We start from the raw sequence: 18,701 nt of genomic DNA, 5'->3' as shown, positions 1-18,701 counted from the left end.
TGGACACAAGCAGCCACACCTCCATTTCTTTGCTCTCCAACCTAAATGCCTACCTTGCTGGCACTGGCATTTCCCCCATGTGATTTAGAATAACAGAGAAGTTCATTAAAATAGGAATAAAGTCCATTTTACACACGTAAACTCGGGTCTAAATGTCCCCTATATGAACCGACATTATATAGACGTGAGAACATCACTTATCAATCTTGTGTTCTGTCAAGGCCACTTGTTCCAGGGACCCGGCCCAGGTAGCTGTTCTGTCCCTGGTACAGTGCACCGGTCTGACCAGGGTCCAGTTTCCCAAAAGCATGTTAAGGTTAAGTTCATGATGCTTTTGGGAAATGAGCCCGGGTGAAAGCCATCTTCATGGAGTTTCCACTACATTGTTTTCACCTGTCAAGTCTTTTCAAATCATTGCAGATGAGAGGATGGATTTTGAAATTGAGAGCCTTACATGGTAAATAATTGGCCCTCATTTTGTGTGCAACTTAAATGAAATGTCTTACCAATTCCCTTCATTTTATGAGACCTAGGAAAGAACATAACACTTTATTCTATGAAACATTATGCTGTGAGTTCCAAACAGCATAGAGTTTATTGCTTGTTTTCTGCAAGGGTACAAGAGGTTTATAATTTCCGCTTTTATTTTTCTTATTTACAGTGTCAGTTGAAGCTCACAGAGCAGCTGATGTGAAAAAACTATGAACACACTGTAATAAATACAAAAGACTGAAATGAGAAATAAAAATGTTAAAATTTCAGACAAATTTAGCAAAAAGAAAACTAATTTACACACACAATACTTACATACACACAGAATAAAGTGGGTTTTACACCACGTGAGAAATTGCACCGGTCGGCGACTAAATGTCACAGGGCTCGGCTGGCAAAGCATGCTACAAGAAGCAACAGTCCATATGGTCTGATCTATTATCTAGAAACTGAGTGAAAGTCAATTATGTTAGACGTAGATAGCAGAAAACAGTACTGTGTGCGCACACTGGACATGAGCTCTATGTGTGCATATCTACACGCGTATATATCTACATAAAAAGTCAATCAGTCCATGAACTATTTTGTAAATAGATGGAAGTTGCTGATTATAACGGCAACACAAGTCTGCGTGTGCAAAAAAATAATGTTTTTTAAATGCATTTTATTCATTTTCTGTCAAATTAAAAGGTTGCTTGTGATCCACCATATGAACAATATCTTATACTGTGCAAAAGCACAATTTCTAGGATACTTGATAGTTGTCTTTCTGAAGAGAATCTGCTTTACCTTTGATCACACTGGATTGGGTCTATTTTATTTTGCATGTACACAGGTGAATACAGTCCATGGTCATAGTCCACGTCCACTGCTATTAAACAGGCAGCATAGAAAAAAACATTCAACAGAATTTTTCTCATGTCAACACACATTTTGCTCAGAAGGGACAAAATAATAGCAAATAAATATTGTTTAAAAAAAAAGTCCATTCATGCAAGGGTTGTGGTAGAGGCTCTATTAGGGTCATGTCTAGATGGTATACAGCGTGTCAAAAGGTGATTTTTCTATGCATTTTAGCTAACCCTAACCTTGACCTAATTCTCATAACCTGCTAGGTTCATTCTACGAAACGTCCATTTTGACAAAAGCTGTATCCCTTCTAGACTTAAAAACTCCAGCACTCTCTGGGCCCAACCTCAGTCTCTTATTGGCCAAAAGGTTAAAGGTTATGCACTCAGCTCGCATTCAAGGAGAGGGTCACGGGTTTGACCTGACAACGGCTTCCATAACCAGAAGATCATCTCCCCTTCCACAAGTCAGCCTCACAAAGAAAGATGACTTCACCTGAGAATACAGAGGTCTGTGATAACACCAACATGCTAGCATGTACATGAATAGAAAGAGGAACAAGCCATATACAAAATAGGTATGTTTTTGTACACATATATACTCAAAATTACAGGTAGATATACTTTCTTATCTGTATATTTCCATTGAATGCAGTATGGTTGGAATAAAACGTGGTATATTCATTTGAACTTAATATGAAGTAAGCACGTCCTTTGTCGCCATTCAGTTTGTAAAGTGCTCTAGAGTGGCAACTGGAAAAAACATCCTGCCATCTTAGGTTGGATGTCACTTTTGAAAACACTGACATCGTCCTTGAATTGCTTTCAACTAGCCTGGTCCCTGGGACAGAGTTCCACTCACTAGACAACGACCCACTGAGCGTTTGATAAGGAATTTCTATGGTGTGATTTAAAGGTACAGTGTGATATAATGATGTTTAGCGTTAAGTTCAACTGACTTTCACCAAAGCGCAACAGGTCTACTCCATGTGTAGCTGGACGGGGTTAGGTGTTCAGGTTAGCATGTCTATTAGCTTTTGATGTCAAGAGGTGGCAGGAAGTTAGCTGTGTGAGACTGTATTGGTCATCAGTAAGACCTAGTTTCTCCTGGTTAGCTCATGGTCAGGAACCCCCCCCCTGGCCCTAGTCATCTACTCAGTGTGGACCTTCATATTTCTCTCCCCCAGGCCAAAGACAACATAACTTCTCAAAAATACTCTCGTTGCAGTCTGGACCTTGGCATTCGATCGCACCAGACGACCCACAAAAAAAAGAAAATATAAAGTGCTTTCACGGAACGCACATACTAGGGACCAGAGTTTTCTTCGGTCAGGAAAAACTCCCGGTCCAACACAAAACCGGTTGTTCTGTGGCTTTCACCACCAATTACATACAAGCTATTACAAAAAGAAAACTTAAAAAACTAAATAAAAGCTGGCATTCTCACAGGGTTTCAAGGTATGTAATCGTCACTCCTCTGTAGCAGCTGAAAAGGGAAGTGATATTTTTTTTTAAAGAAAGAAAAAAAAAAGAATGCAGTGAGAGAGAGGAGAGGATTCCCGTGTGGTCTGCCTCTCAGTCTCTGTCCTTCTGCAGTCGGTCTCCATACTGTCCTGGGGAACTGGGCAGCAGAAAGGGGTGTGGTCACAATCCTCATGGGCGTGCCTGAACGTTGCAGGGTTCTCGTGGTGACAGCAGAGTCTATAGTCTTGCTGCGCTGACTGCACAAAATACACACACGCTGACACACACACACACACACACACACACACACACTTCCCCACTGATGTCACTCATTCCACCGCAAAGCCACACGTCTCCTCGATGGCTGTCAGCAGCTTGTCGTACAGCTTGTCATAGTGCTCGTAGGCGGGAACGTCAATCCGGTTAAAGCTGGACAGAGAGGGAGAGAAAGAGTTTGGAAGAGAGAGGAGTACATTTTAGGTTTGAAAGGACAGTTTTGAAGAACCTTTATCCATCGATAAATGAATGACATTTTATTTTCGTGTCAAATCGCCAGTTGGCAGGCAACCCATCCATTACGGGATGAATTGACGCCAACAAGCATTTCAATAATTCTCTTTAAATCGTGCTACATACAAAACATTAATATTGGATTTGGACATGCATTTAAGACCGGTAAAACCATATTAGTTGGGAGATTGGACACCCTTTCATAACATGGCTTTGCCTCATTGACAGGTCATTGTAATTAAGAATATGTTGTTAAATGTATGGAGTAGCATTCTTGTAGCAGTGTGTATCTGTGTGTCTAAGTGGAGCAGTGGTACAGTAACTGTACTCACCAGGTGTGGGCTTTGGGTAGATTGTTGGTGTTGGCATCGATCTGGTGGATGGTGAAGAGCCTGGGCCCCGCGGCACCTGGAGGGTCACACACACACAGAGAGAGAGAGAGAGAAAAAGAGAGTCATCATAAATTCTCAGGCTGTCCATCATTATATTTCTCGACACACAGAAGTCAGACAGTTCAGGACAGTTGACCAGTTGAACTCAGTGTTTAGAACGTGAACAAACATGGCTGATGTTTTAACACAAGACTGGGTGTATATTTTATATACTGTATATTTTCATACAGAAAGACAGCTGGGTTGGCCTCAGACACAGACAGACAGACAGACTGACAGAGACTCACAGGCAGGCACACACACACACACACACACACACAGACTCTCTCACACGGGCACGCACGGCTTGAACAGAAAGATCAACTCTCAAACACGCACACTGCGAAACACACACAGCTGCACTCTGAGGTCTTCTGTTCCCCCAGGGCTTCCTGTCTGTCTGGATTTAACCAAACCAACTGAGGTCGACCACGACTCTGTCATGAAGACGGGGTCAACTCCGGCAGTCAGAGACTCGCACAGTGTTTTCCACTAGTGTCGGCTATATAGCCAGTTACAAACTCACTTTCAGCCAGGTACTTTTTCCACTTCAATTAATTAAGCAACTTATTTTTTTTACAAGTCAGAAAATATATTAAAAACATTCTAGCGATCTATTGATAGGACAAGCGCCTGTCAGTCACAAAGTGAGCGATGACAAGGAAGCCCTGCTCGTTTGTCTGTCCCGCCTCCCGGTACCTGGGTGTGTGTGTTGTGTACGCTGTGGTTACAGTCAAATTTCTTTACACAGTGGGAGAGAGCCTGATGCTCTTCCATCGTCTACGAGTCAATTTGCACGTCCCTTATAAAATGTGGTAACGATGAGTCGAAATCCACCACCTATTGTTTCCTGGCACATTCATATTTTTTCTTTTGCGTGTTTCATATGCAGCCATGACGTGCAAGAGCACAGGCTTACTGAGCCGTTCATCTGGCTCCATAATTTGTATACCGGTAGGCTTTTTGGTCAATAATCTGCAGATAAATTATGAAAACAATCGATGAAGATGGTGAATCCTATTCACTGTAGATACAATTGGTAGGATAGTGGAGATCAAAGAAAACAAATGTAATTGTTTTAAAAGCTAGAGATACTTACAGTGCCTTCAGAAAGTATTCACACCCCTTGACTTTTGACAGATTTTGTTGGGTTACAGTCTGAATTTAAAATGGATTAAAATTGAGATCTTGTGTAACTAGCCTACACACAACACCCCATAACGTCAGAGGAATTTTTAACTAATTTTTAAAAATTAAGCTGAAATGTCTGGTGTCAATAAGTATTACACCCCTTTGTTATGGCAAGCCTGAATAAGTAAAGGAGTAAAAATGTGCTTAACAAATCACATGGACTCACTCTGTATAATAAAGAGAGCGATTAACATGATGTTTGAATGACTACCTCATCTCTGTACCCAACACATACAATTATCCGTAAGGTCCCTCAGTCGAGCTGTGAATTTCAAACATATTCAACCACAAAGACCAGGGAGGTTTTCCAATGCCTCGCAAAGAAGGGTTCCCATTGGTAGATGGTAGCATGGTGAAGTTATTAATTACACTTTGGATGGTGTATCAATAGACCCAGTCACTACAAAGACAGAGGTGTCCTTCCTAACATGAGGCCAACGGTGACTTTAAAACGGTTAGAGTTTAATGGCTGTGACAGGAGAAACTGAGGATGGATCAACAACATTGTAGTTAATCCACAATACTAACCTAAATGACTGAGTGAAAAGGAAGCCTGTACAGAATCAAATATTCCAAAACATGCATCCTGTTTGCAACGTGGCACTAAAGTAAAACGGCAAAAAAAAGTGGCAAAGAAATTAACTTTATGTCCTGATGACAAAGCGTTATATTTTCAATCGTGGCGATGGCTGCATCATGTTATGGGTATGCTTGTCATCAGCAAGAACTAGGGAGTCCTTGCCGATGCACTGGCAAGATGCTATAGGAAAACCTAGTTCAGTCTGCTTTCCACCAGACACTGGGAGATGAATTCACCTTTCAGCAGGACAATAACCTAAAACACAAGGCCAGATCTACACTGGAGTTGCTTATCAAGACGACATTACATGTTCCCGAGTGACCTAGTTACAGTTTTTACTTAAAATCGGCTTTAAAATCTATGGCAAGACTTGAAAATGGCCGTCCAGCAATGATCAACCATCAACTTGACAGAGCTTGAAGAATTTAATTGAGAATAATGTGCAAATATTGTATAATCCAGGTATGCAAAGCTCTTAGAGACTTACCCAGAAAGACTCACTGCTGTAATTGCTGCCAAAGGTGCCTCCACAAAGTATTGACTCAGGGGTGTGAATACTTATGTAAATGAGCCATTTAATTTTCCATAACTTAGCAAACATTTTTCACTTAGTCATTATGGGGTATTGTGTGTAGATGTATTGTGTGTAGATGGGTGAGAAAAAATATATAATTTAATCCATTTTGAATTCAGGCTGTAACAACAAAATGCAGTTTTTTTTTTTTTTACCTTTATTTAACCAGGCAAGTCAGTACTTTTTGAAGGCACTGTAAACACATCACCCCCCCCCCCCATCTCTTTACCTTGTAAAGCCTTGAATCCCTGCAGTGGGACTCTAGATGACCCGGTAACAAACTGCAGCAGTCTGGCCCTCCTCTCCTCGTCGTAGGACTCCACGGCCTTCCAGAACCACTTGACCACGTTGCTGTCCGTGGTGCAGTGCTTCAGACGTGTGTTGCTCTTCCAGTCCGCTATGTCGATCTTCCCCAGGCCACACACTATCAACTGGGGTAGGGAGGAGAGGGGAGAACATAGCTGATTAGATGGTTTGAAGGGGTGTATATTCGTGGGAAAAAGTATGATAGATGTCACCTTTCATTTCATTTCAAAAGTATATCCCAAGGTCTCAGATTCATCTTGGAACCCCCCCCCCCCTCCCCTATTCAGGATACCCACACAAAGATGTATGCTCTTGAGAAATGATGTCATGTTTCCAGTAAGTGAATCATTTCTTTCCTAGACCATGTTATATGCAACTGTCTACATACCTCTAGTTCCTTCTCGTCAAAGGACTTGAGCAGGTGCTGGGGGATGACCTCGTTGAAGCCCTTCTGCAGGGCCAGGAACTGAGCCTCGATGCCGTGGAGGAAACGCCAGTTCACATACAGCCTATAAAGAGAGAAGACCTAAGTCAATATAACATTGCAACATGTGAAACCCCCACAGCAGTTCAACCAAAACCAGGACTGGGGGATAAGTATTTTTGGTGTGCTGGTAATCTTGGAAAGACAGAACCAAATTCAGATTGGGTTCTGGAGGGGAGGGTTGAGATTCGGCTCAGTGCGAGAGGCGTAGTCCTTTGAAACCCTTGGCCATCTATGAGCCAATCGAATCCCTCCCCTTCTGAAATTTGAAAGATGCCAGGTAACAACCATCTCTGCTTAATCGTGATTCGTCCAAATAATCAGTGACGCAAAAACCAGCGCACCAGAGGAATTATTCCTCTTCACCCTCATATCCCCTATGTTCCAGACAGATTTAACTTCGGTTACGGATGGGGGAGAGACTACTGCGCTGCTAACTGGCTGGCATGCAGCTGCTGTCTTGAAAAATAGATTGTATCACAATGAGACCAACCAAATCAAATAATAAATTAACCCCATTGGTTCTAAGAGGAACGATGTCCCTCCATCACAAGGTATGTTTCAGGTGTATACTTCAGACCTGAGGGGTGATGACGGTTGCTGTGTGTGTATCGTGTCGGCTGTGTGTGTGTGTATCAAATCAAATTACATCAGCTGATATCTCAAAGTGCTGTACAGAAACATGTCGGCTGTGTGTATCGTGTCGGCTGTGTGTGTGTGTGTATCGTGTCGGCTGTGTGTGTGTGTGTATCGCGTCGGCTGTGTGTGTGTGTGTGTATCGCGTCGGGTGTCTGTGTGTATCGCGTCGGGTGTCTGTGTGTGTGTGTATCGCGTCGGGTGTCTGTGTGTGTGTGTATCGCGTCGGGTGTCTGTGTGTGTGTGTGTGTATCGCGTCGGGTGTCTGTGTGTGTGTGTATCGCGTCAGGTGTCTGTGTGTGTGTGTATCGCGTCGGGTGTCTGTGTGTGTGTGTGTATCGCGTCGGGTGTCGGTGTGTATCAAATCAAATTTATTTACATAGCCCTTCTTACATCAGCTGATATCTCAAAGTGCTGTACAGAAACATGTCAGCTGTGTGAATCGTGTCGGCTGTGTGTGCGCGTGCGTGGGACCCAGGCGGCCGCCTCCTCCTCCCCCGTACCTGACATACTCCTTCTTGGTGTCCTCGGAGACAGAGACAGTCTTGCCGTTGGGCTTCAGTTCGTGCTGGATGATCTCGCCGTAGGCATTGTGCTCCACACAGAACGTATGGTCCAGCACCCCCGTGATGTCGTTGTCCCTGGAGCGGAGAAGACGGAAATGTTAGTCGTCGGACATGTTAGCCTGTCTTGTCAACAGAGGGCGCTAGTCTTGATGGGAGAGCAGTTGGTTCATGCTGGTGTTTTAGTGGCATTTCATGGATACAAAACAACCAACAGGTCAGCTCAAGGTTGTCAGCTCACGGCCACACGTGCAAACTCAAACATTACACATGCTATCCTGTGTGTCTGAATATACTGTATATGGCTGTGCAGCATACAGTATTGTATGTCTTCGGGGGTTCACGTAAGTTCAATTGTGTCTGTGTGCAAGCATCTGTATGTGTGTGTGTGTTTGTAGATGTCTGCCTCAACGCTGTGTGTGTGTCCAGGTCTATACACTATATATGCAAAAGTACGAGGACACCCCTTCAAATGAGTGGATTCAGCTATTTCAGCCACATCCGTTGCTGACAGATGTATAAAATGGAGCACACAGCCGTGCAATCTCCATAGCTCAACATTGGCAGTAGAATGGCCTTACTGAAGAGCTCAGTGACTTTCAACATGGCACTGTCATAGGATGCCGACTTTCCAACAAGTTAGTTTGTCAAATTTCTAGGAGCAACAAGCTCTTGTTCCCAAGATGGCGTAGCAGTAGGTCGTCCTGTCCTGTCGTGTCCCTGTATATATCGTTTATTTTTCGTTTTTTACATATTTTCTCCACATATCTCTTTGAAAACATTTTGCTAAACCCTAAGCTTCCAAATACTCTCCTGCAACCCGACTCACCCAATGTAGCTATTTTTCCTAAAGTATTTATATTTACTTCGGGACCCCTCAACTGAAGCTAGCCAGCTAACCAGCGGGTATGCTAGCGGTCTCCAGCTAACCGGTCATCAGCTAACCTGTAGTTCGGAAAGCTCTCGCCTGTTCGTACAACGCGACTTTAACCAGAGCACAACGGACCTATTTATTTTTCATCCCCGGATTCCCACCGCAAACGGAACATCTTTCAGCTGGATTTTTCAGCAACTAGCTATCTAGCTAAACCGCAACCTCGGATTACTCCTGGCTAGCGTTTCCACCCACTTAGCTTGAAGCTAGCCCGGCCGTAGCACCTGTGCTACTCCTGAGCTACAATACCCGGGCCCACGACCTGTCTACCGATGTCATCGCATGAAGAGGAATAAACAGACTCAACCCATCGCGACGTCCCCCAAAGGCTAACTCTCTAGCCCTCGCTATCTCCCTGCTTGCTAATTCGGCCTGCTAACTGCTAGCTTGTCCAGCTCCGGCCCGCTAACTGCTACCTTGTCTAGCCCTGGCCTACAAACTGTTAGCTTGTTAGCACAGGCCTGCTAACCGCCTGAATCGCCGCGTCTCAAACGCTCACCGGACCCATATTTACTTTCTATCTCTTTTGACTTTTAATTTGTTTATACCTTCCGGAAACCTGCCTCACCCAATGTGATACGGAATCGCTATTATTTTTTATTTATTTTTAGAACACACTCAAGAACCTCCAGAAGCTAACCAGCTAACTAGCTACAAGCTATTTAGTCATTGTTAGTTTTTTTTAACCTGGATAACACTCGCCAGGCCAGCTTCCCTGCCCCATCCACCGCTGCCCCCTGGACGCTGATCTCTTGGCTACATAGCTGATGCACGCTGGACTGTCCATTAATCACGGTACTCCATTCTGCTTGTTTGTTCTATCTGTTGGCCCCGTTGCCTAGTCTACGCCATTTTACCTGCTGTTGTTGTGCTAGCTGATTAGCTGTTGTCTCACCTACTGTTTTAGCTAGCTTTCCCAATTCAACACCTGTGATTACTGTATGCCTCGCTGTATGTCTCTCTCAAATGTCAATATGCCTTGTATACTGTTGTTCAGGTTAGTTATCATTGTTTTAGTTCACAATGGAGCCCCTAGTTCCACTCTTCAAGCCCCTGATAACTCCTTTGTCCCACCTCCCACACATGCGGTGACCTCACCCATTACTACCAGCATGTCCAGAGATACAACCTCCCTCATCATCACCCAGTGCCTGGGCTTACCTCTGCTGTACCCGCACCCCACCATACCCCTGTCTGCGCATTATGCCCTGAATATATTCTACCATGCCCAGAAACCTGCTCCTCTTATTCTCTGTCCCCAACGCTCTAGGCGACCAGTTTTGATAGCCTTTAGCCGCACCCTCATACTACTCCTTCTCTGTTCCGCAGGTGATGTGGAGGTAAACCCAGGCCCTGCATGTCCCCAGGCACCCTCATTTGTTGACTTCTGTGATCGAAAAAGCCTTGGTTTCATGCATGTGAACATCAGAAGCCTCCTCCCTAAGTTTGTTTTACTCACTGCTTTAGCACACTCTGCTAACCCTGATGTCCTTGCTGTGTCTGAATCCTGGCTCAGGAAGGCCACCAACAATTCAGAGATTTCCATACCCAACTATAACATCTTCCGTCAAGATAGAACTGCCAAAGGGGGCGGAGTTGCAGTTTACTGCAGAGATAGCCTGCAAAGTAATGTCATACTTTCCAGGTCCATACCCAAACAGTTCGAACTACTAATTTTGAAAATTACTCTCTCCAGAAATAAGTCTCTCACGGTTGCCGCCTGCTACCGACCCCCCTCAGCTCCCAGCTGTGCCCTGGACACCATTTGTGAATTGATCGCCCCCCATCTAGCTTCAGAGTTTGTTCTGTTAGGTGACCTAAACTGGGATATGCTTAACACCTCGCCAGTCCTACAATCTAAGCTAGATGCCCTCAATCTCACACAAATCATCAAGGAACCCACCAGGTACAACCCTAACTCTGTAAACAAGGACACCCTCATAGACGTCATCCTGACCAACTGGCCCTCCAAATACACCTCCGCTGTCTTCAACCAGGATCTCAGCGATCACTGCCTCATTGCCTGTATCCGCTACGGAGCCGCAGTCAAACGACCACCCCTCATCACTGTCAAACGCTCCCTAAAACACTTCTGTGAGCAGGCCTTTCTAATCGACCTGGCCCGGGTATCCTGGAAGGACATCGACCTCATCCCGTCAGTTGAGGATGCCTGGTCATTCTTTAAAAGTAACTTCCTCACCATTTTAGATAAGCATGCTCCGTTCAAAAAATGCAGAACTAAGAACAGATACAGCCCTTGGTTCACCCCAGACCTGACTGCCCTCGACCAGCACAAAAACATCCTGTGGCGGACTGCAATAGCATCGAATAGTCCCCGTGATATGCAACTGTTCAGGGAAGTCCGGAACCAATAGACGCAGTCAGTCAGGAAAGCTAAGGCCAGCTTCTTCAGGCAGAAGTTTGCATCCTGTAGCTCCAACTCCAAAAAGTTCTGGGACACCGTGAAGTCCATGGAGAACAAGAGCACCTCCTCCCAGCTGCCCACTGCACTGAGGCTAGGTAACACGGTCACCACTGATAAATCCATGATTATCGAAAACTTCAATAAGCATTTCTCAACGGCTGGCCATGCCTTCCGCCTGGCTACTTCAACCTCGGCCAACAGCTCCGCCCCCCCCGCAGCTCCTCGCCCAAGCCTCTCCAGGTTCTCCTTTAACCAAATCCAGATAGCAGATGTTCTGAAAGAGCTGCAAAACCTGGACCCGTACAAATCAGCTGGGCTTGACAATCTGGACCCTCTATTTCTGAAACTATCTGCCACCATTGTCGCAACCCCTATTACCAGCCTGTTCAACCTCTCTCTCATATCGTCTGAGATCCCCAAGGATTGGAAAGCTGCCGCAGTCATCCCCCTCTTCAAAGGGGGAGACACCCTGGACCCAAACTGTTACAGACCTATATCCATCCTGCCCTGCCTATCTAAGGTCTTCGAAAGCCAAGTCAACAAACAGGTCACTGACCATCTCGAATCCCACCGCACCTTCTCCGCTGTGCAATCTGGTTTCCGAGCCGGTCACGGGTGCACCTCAGCCACACTCAAGGTACTCAATGATATCATAACCGCCATCGATAAAAGACAGTACTGTGCAGCCGTCTTCATCGACCTTGCCAAGGCTTTCGACTCTGTCAATCACCATATTCTTATCGGCAGACTCAGGAGCCTCGGTTTTTCGGATGACTGCCTTGCCTGGTTCACCAATTACTTTGCAGACAGAGTTCAGTGTGTCAAATCGGAGGGCATGCTGTCTGGTCCTCTGGCAGTCTCTATGGGGGTGCCACAGGGTTCAATTCTCGGGCCGACTCTTTTCTCTGTGTATATCAATGATGTTGCTCTTGCTGCGGGCGATTCCCTGATCCACCTCTACGCAGACGACACCATTCTATATACCTTCGGCCCGTCTTTGGACACTGTGCTATCTAACCTCCAAACAAGCTTCAATGCCATACAACACTCCTTCCGTGGCCTCCAACTGCTCTTAAACGCTAGTAAAACCAAATGCATGCTTTTCAACCGGTCGCTGCCTGCACCCGCATGCCCGACTAGCATCACCACCCTGGATGGTTCCGACCTAGAATATGTGGACGTCTATAAGTACCTAGGTGTCTGGCTAGACTGCAAACTCTCCTTCCAGACTCATATCAAACATCTCCAATCGAAAATCAAATCAAGAGTCGGCTTTCTATTCCGCAACAAAGCCTCCTTCACTCACGCCGCCAAGCTTACCCTAGTAAAACTGACTATCCTACCGATCCTCGACTTCGGCGATGTCATCTACAAAATGGCTTCCAACACTCTACTCAGCAAACTGGATGCAGTCTATCACAGTGCCATCCGTTTCGTCACTAAAGCACCTTATACCACCCTCTACTGCGACTTGTATGCTCTAGTCGGCTGGCCCTCGCTACATATTCGTCGCCAGACCCACTGGCTCCAGGTCATCTACAAGTCCATGCTAGGTAAAGCTCCGCCTTATCTCAGCTCACTGGTCACGATGGCAACACCCATCCGTAGCACGCGCTCCAGCAGGTGTATCTCACTGATCATCCCTAAAGCCAACACCTCATTTGGCCGCCTTTCGTTCCAGTACTCTGCTGCCTGTGACTGGAACGAATTGCAAAAATCGCTGAAGTTGGAGACTTTTATCTCCCTCACCAACTTCAAACATCAGCTATCTGAGCAGCTAACCGATCGCTGCAGCTGTACATAGTCTATTGGTAAATAGCCCACCCTTTTTCACCTACCTCATCCCCATACTGTTTTTATTTATTTACTTTTCTGCTCTTTTGCACACCAATATCTCTACCTGTACATGACCATCTGATCATTCATCACTCCAGTGTTAATCTGCAAAATTGTAATTATTTGCCTACCTCCTCATGCCTTTTGCACACATTGTATATAGACTCCCCCTTTGGTTTCTACTGTGTTATTGACATGTTAATTGTTTACTCCATGTGTAACTCTTTGTTGTCTGCTCACACTGCTATGCTTTATCTTGGCCAGGTCGCAGTTGTAAATGAGAACTTGTTCTCAACTAGCCTACCTGGTTAAATAAAGGTGTTCTCAACTAGCCTACCTGGTTAAATAAAGGTGTTCTCAACTAGCCTACCTGGTTAAATAAAGGTGAAATAAATAAAATAAAATAAACAGAACGGGACCACCGAGTGCTGAAGCACACAGAGCGTAAAAAACCTTCTGTTACAACAGAGTTCCAAACTGCCTCTGGAAGCAATGTCAGCACAAGAACTGCTCGCTGGGAGCTTCACGAAATGGGTTTCCACGGCCGAGCAGCCGCACACAAGCCTAAGATCACCATGCACAATGCCAAGAGTCGGCTGGAGTTGTGTAAAGCTCGCCGCCATTGAACTCTGGAGCAGCCGTTATTGGGCCTATATGAATTCTAGTTAGTTTTGAAGCACATGCACATGTATTTGTTTATGATAAAAGCTCAAATGTTGATGCGAATCCCAGTCATTCAAATGACAAAGTAATTTGTGGAATATTAGGTTTTTACATTGTGGAAAAAGCACCGTTTCCTACTGAGATGCATTACATTGAAAATTATACTGTCACTTTAATAAGAATGTCAGTGACCTTCTGGAGTGACAACATGCAAATCAGTCATTCATTCATTGCTATGATCTCCTGAAGAAGCTATCCCTTTTCCATTCTTTCTGTGCCGCCAAATGTTTGCATATACTGATAAAGTTACCAGGTCGTTAGCTAGCTAAGGTGTTAACGGCACGCGAGTCGTTTTAGAATGGCCCAGGGTCTATGAAGGTAAAATGCGTCCCGTCACTGGAGAAGCTTCCAGCTGCAGCGCCAACGTGCAATAGAAGGAAAAAAACATTGCGCGGGTAATACGGATCACAATTTCTGAACAGTTTTACGCTGGAGACCATAACCATTTTTTCCCCCTCTCTAGGCCACTCGGAAACAGCGGCACAGTGAAGCCTAATCATTACAACAATTATTATCAGACTTCTTCCCTCCTAGGTGCACTGGTGCTCCCAGATTGAAATTTCCAAGTCGCACAGCAAAATATTTAGGCGCATATGCGACCAAAACGCGTGTCAGAGCCCCTGTACGTGTCGTCGGTGTCTCCTACTCACAGGATCCAGACCAGGCTGTTGTGGAGGTCCGGGTCCACTGACTCCATGTCGTCCAGGGTGATGGGTTTCCCCAGCAGCTGTTTGTAGAAGGGCAGGGTGAAGCCCCCGTCTATGTAGTGGCCGTGGAACACCGCCATGCCCATGATACGACCCACAAAGTGGAAGTAGGACAGGTGCTCCTGGAGAAAAAGAAAGGAGAGATGAGTTTTGAGGTTGGCCATCGATGCTTATTTTGTGTGCGAGTGTGATTACTATTGGGTTGTAGAGAAAAGCGTGATATAAATGTAGCTTATCATCATTATTATACCGAGGTCCCTCCCCTCTGACTTTCTCATCCAATGGGCTTGAGGTGGTGGTGAGCAGACACGAGGAATCAAGAAAATGTCATTGAGATTCTCCCCGTGTCTACTCCTCCACCTCCTTCAGTCTACAAGAACCTCCATCTCGTAGGAATTCAGCTTGTGGCTCGTTCTCCATCCTCCTCTCTGTTATTATGTGTCTCTCGCTATGCATCTATTGACTCCTCTATTTCTCTCTCTCACCGGGTTGACGGCGCTGTCTGGGTTGATCTGCAGGGTGTAGATGTCGTCTCTGGAGTACTGGAACAGGCCGTAGTAGGGGTTCAACATCTCATGGGACAGCAGGTACAGCCACTCCCTATACGACAGACATCTTGTTAGTCACGTGACACCGGCATAATAAAAACACCATTATTTTGGGTTGCATGTTGGCCACATGCCCCCAAAAATATTCTGTTTGATGCATCAAGCTTTTGAATGTGAATTTCCACAGAGGTCTTTCTGGACTACTGCCCTATGAGCAAAAGATGTTGAAAAGACATTGAAAATATTTTGAAAAGGCATCTTTTTGGTTGAAAAGACAAAGACCATAGATTGACTGATCAAAACAATTTTGCTCAATGGGTTGACCTCGTGGTATTATTAAACAGTGTTTCAGCCTGGAGGTGTGGATGACTCCAGTACCTGGCCACTCCTCCGTAGTCCAGGCCCTCCTCTCCTCTGAACTTGACCATCAGTCTCTTCCACAGGTCCTTGGGACGCATCTTCATCACCTGGCGGTACGACTCCTGCAACACAACAAACATGGGTCTGTTAACCTTGGGTGTATTCACTAGGAACCAAACGGAACCAAACAGGGAGGAACCTACCTGAATTGGTCAAATATAAACTCTCGTTTTTGCTGCAAAACATTTTTGCTACGGAATACACCCCTAATCTTAAAATGTGCCAACCTGCAGGCCATTCAACTCAACCCTCAATCATGCTGTTTCTGTTCTAAACAGTGCTTGTTGTTTTACGCAGCAGTAAGAGCAACAGTGGATTACAATGTTCCGGATCCGAATTCCACAATTGATAATGTCAAGTAAAGTCTGTTCCTTATTTTAATATAAAATAATAATAATTTAAGTAGGGCAGAGAGTACAGCAATATGCGGTCGACAATTTACCATTGTCATAATACTCCCTCAGATGAGTCAATTCACCATCCAGAGCTGTTTGACAGCGCTGTACACCGCTCCTCGTTCTCTCGCTCTCCTGGTAGACTAGGCCCTAGTGGTGTCTGGGAGAAACCAGCAGGAATGCACCAACACCATGACACATGTGCCTGGGAAAGAGAGCGAGTGCATGTGTGAGTGGGCTTTACGTGCACTAGCTCCGTTTACGTCACGTAAGGGCTTTCTCTCGCCCCCCCCCCCGCTCTCTCTCCTCTATCAGGGTCCAGAGTAACTCGGGAGGGCTGCCATCAAAAACAAAACTCCTGCCACCACAGCACAGAGCTGTGAGGAGTGTTGCAACGGTGAACGCAGCAAAGCACAGGAAGCAGGCTCGAGGAGAAGCAGGAGAGTGAAGCGAGGGTTATTAGTTAGGAAATTACAGTGCACTGGTCAGTGGTGAACAATGCCACCAGTCCCTGTTGAAATCGCAGGCAGGGCGCGCCACACACACACGGGCGCACGCTCACTTTGCTTTCTTGCACATCGTGTCCCCGTGGCTGTTACGTCCCCAGGATGAAGGCATAATTTTTTCTTCTTCATTTGCTCAAATTGTACTGGCGAAAGATGTCCGTCCCCAAAACTTGCCACTAGGTCCTTCCTTCCTCCCTCTATCCCCTCCCCTCCTTCCCCCCACTTTTAACTGCTGAAATCATCCTGAAAGAATGCCTTGCCGCGGAAGAACAGATGATTGGAGGAGGCGAAAGAAAGAGGAAACTGGTGTTTGAAAGGGCCTTTTTCCTCTCTGGTTTTTACTGCAAATCGTAACGAATTTGGGGGTATTACTGCTCAGTTGTAGTAGGCCTTTTCTTGCAGACTGTAAATAGATGCAAAGCAACCTATAAATCGTATGGGTGTGCATGTTTGTAGACTTGTAACAGAGTGTGTAAGTATGTTTATATAGATATATATATTTTCTTATTTTTCTTCAGTATAAACACTTGTTTGGGTGTATGAGCATGCAGTGTACTATTGCATGTGCCATTTTTACATGTATGCCTTTGAGTGTGTACACGGTGTACAAAACATTAAGAGCACCTGCTCTTTCCATGACAAAGTGACCATAGTCTGATCCCTTACTGATGCCAATTGTTAAGTCCACTTCAATCAGCGTAGGGGAGGAGTCAAGTTAAAGGAGGATGTTTAAGCCTTGTAGACATGGATTGTGTATGTGTGCCATTCAGCGGGTGAATGGGCAAGACAAAAAACTGAAGTGCCTTTGAATGGGGTATAGTAGTATGTGCCTAGGATCACAGGGTTGTCAAGAACTGCAGCGCTGCTGGGTTTCTCCACGCTCAACAGTTTCCCACGTCCATCAAGAATGGTCCTCCACCCAAAGGACATCCAGCCAACTTGACACAGCTGTGAGAAGCATTGGAGTCAGCATCCCTGTGGAACGCTTTCGACACCATCTAGAGTCCATGCCCCGACTAATTGAGGCTGTTCGTTCTGAGGGCAAAAGCAAGGGGGAGGTGCAAGTCAATATTAGGAAGGTTTGTGCAGCCTACTATAAAAAGTATTCTTGACTTGTAGCGGATGAGTGAGTTACGCCTCTCAATGTAAAGCACTACCTATCTACATGAACATGCAATCCATTATGATCCAGTATAAAATGAAGCCGTCCATCACACACCTGGACAGGGTTTTCACACAAGGCCCCCCCCCCCCCCAATCAGTTTACCTCAAAGATCTCCTCGCGGCAGACCTCGATGCGACAGTGGCCTGCCTGGGGCTGCTGATTGGACAGCTCCTGCCGGAGGATCTTGAGCTTCTGGACCAGGTCCCTCTTGTACTTGGGCACGGTGAGGCACTCGGCCTCCTCGGGGAGCTGGGCCGGGGACAACGCCGGGACCTGCGCGGGGGGCTGCTGCTCCTTCAACTGATTCGACTGACGACTACTGGGGAGGGAGACGAGCAGAAATGCTCGTATGTTAAACAGTAAAAGATTTGCAAACAAGACAATTGTAACACATGGAATGAAATGATTAACACCATCTTTCTCTCTCTGTCTCGCTCCACTATTTTGGCAATAGTGGACTGCTCCGTTAAAATGGCAAGGCAGTTCGTTTTGAATTTGAATAGAGAGACAGAGAGCAAGAGAGAGGTGGTGTGGACTGTGGAGAATACGGGGTTAAATGTGTATATGGGTGCAAATGAACCCCCCCAGGGAAACCTTGGGACTTCCGACAAGCCCTCTAAGCACTAACTGAAACTTAATAGAAACCCCTGCGCCCTCCCACCTCATCCTCCACTCTTTCTCATCTCAGAAGAGTCAATCTGAGCTAGATCTTTGGCTAGACTGGGACTTCACTGGGCATCAAGGTGGTATTACCACAGGGCCAAGAGAAAGAGAGAGAGAAAATAGAGGCACACAAAGGTAAGTGTTGTGAGGTGCTGGTGGCTGGCGCCTCTGGGCTCTCAGCTCGTTGTAGACAGAGGGAGTTGTGGTCCGTCTGTGCCTTCTGCCCTCCGCCACCACCTCCTCCTCCTCCTCATCTCCTTCCCTCTCATTTCAGTGCTGGCAGACTAATTAAACACGCAG

The 18,701-nt window shown here is 45.7% G+C and overlaps 1 protein-coding gene across 4 annotated transcripts in view; it reads right to left on the bottom strand.

Moving 5' to 3' along the window:
* Window positions 1-552: 552 nt before the first annotated feature.
* LOC109865717 (E3 ubiquitin-protein ligase SMURF2) overlaps window positions 553-18,701 on the bottom strand; it is a 76,577-nt gene continuing 58,428 nt past the window's right edge. For 2 of the 4 annotated variants that reach the window (XM_020454102.2, XM_020454104.2), the window contains exons 12-20: window positions 17,841-18,054; window positions 15,631-15,734; window positions 15,190-15,304; window positions 14,648-14,826; window positions 8,020-8,157; window positions 6,785-6,905; window positions 6,320-6,521; window positions 3,647-3,722; window positions 558-3,233 (exon numbers count right to left, since the gene is read on the bottom strand). In XM_020454102.2, the coding sequence (XP_020309691.1) occupies window positions 3,134-3,233; window positions 3,647-3,722; window positions 6,320-6,521; window positions 6,785-6,905; window positions 8,020-8,157; window positions 14,648-14,826; window positions 15,190-15,304; window positions 15,631-15,734; window positions 17,841-18,054 (1,249 nt within the window). In that variant the 3' untranslated portion in view covers window positions 558-3,133. Of the gene's footprint in view, window positions 3,234-3,646; window positions 3,723-6,319; window positions 6,522-6,784; window positions 6,906-8,019; window positions 8,158-14,647; window positions 14,827-15,189; window positions 15,305-15,630; window positions 15,735-17,840; window positions 18,058-18,701 lie in introns of all 4 variants that reach the window. The other 2 variants (XM_020454101.2, XM_020454103.2) reach the window with 2 other exon arrangements.

This window comes from Oncorhynchus kisutch, linkage group LG20 (assembly GCF_002021735.2).
Source record: "Oncorhynchus kisutch isolate 150728-3 linkage group LG20, Okis_V2, whole genome shotgun sequence".
In the NCBI taxonomy this organism is placed as follows: domain Eukaryota; kingdom Metazoa; phylum Chordata; class Actinopteri; order Salmoniformes; family Salmonidae; genus Oncorhynchus; species Oncorhynchus kisutch.
Note: the sequence above shows the minus strand (reverse complement) of the source record. Positions and strands in the feature narration are given on the sequence as shown.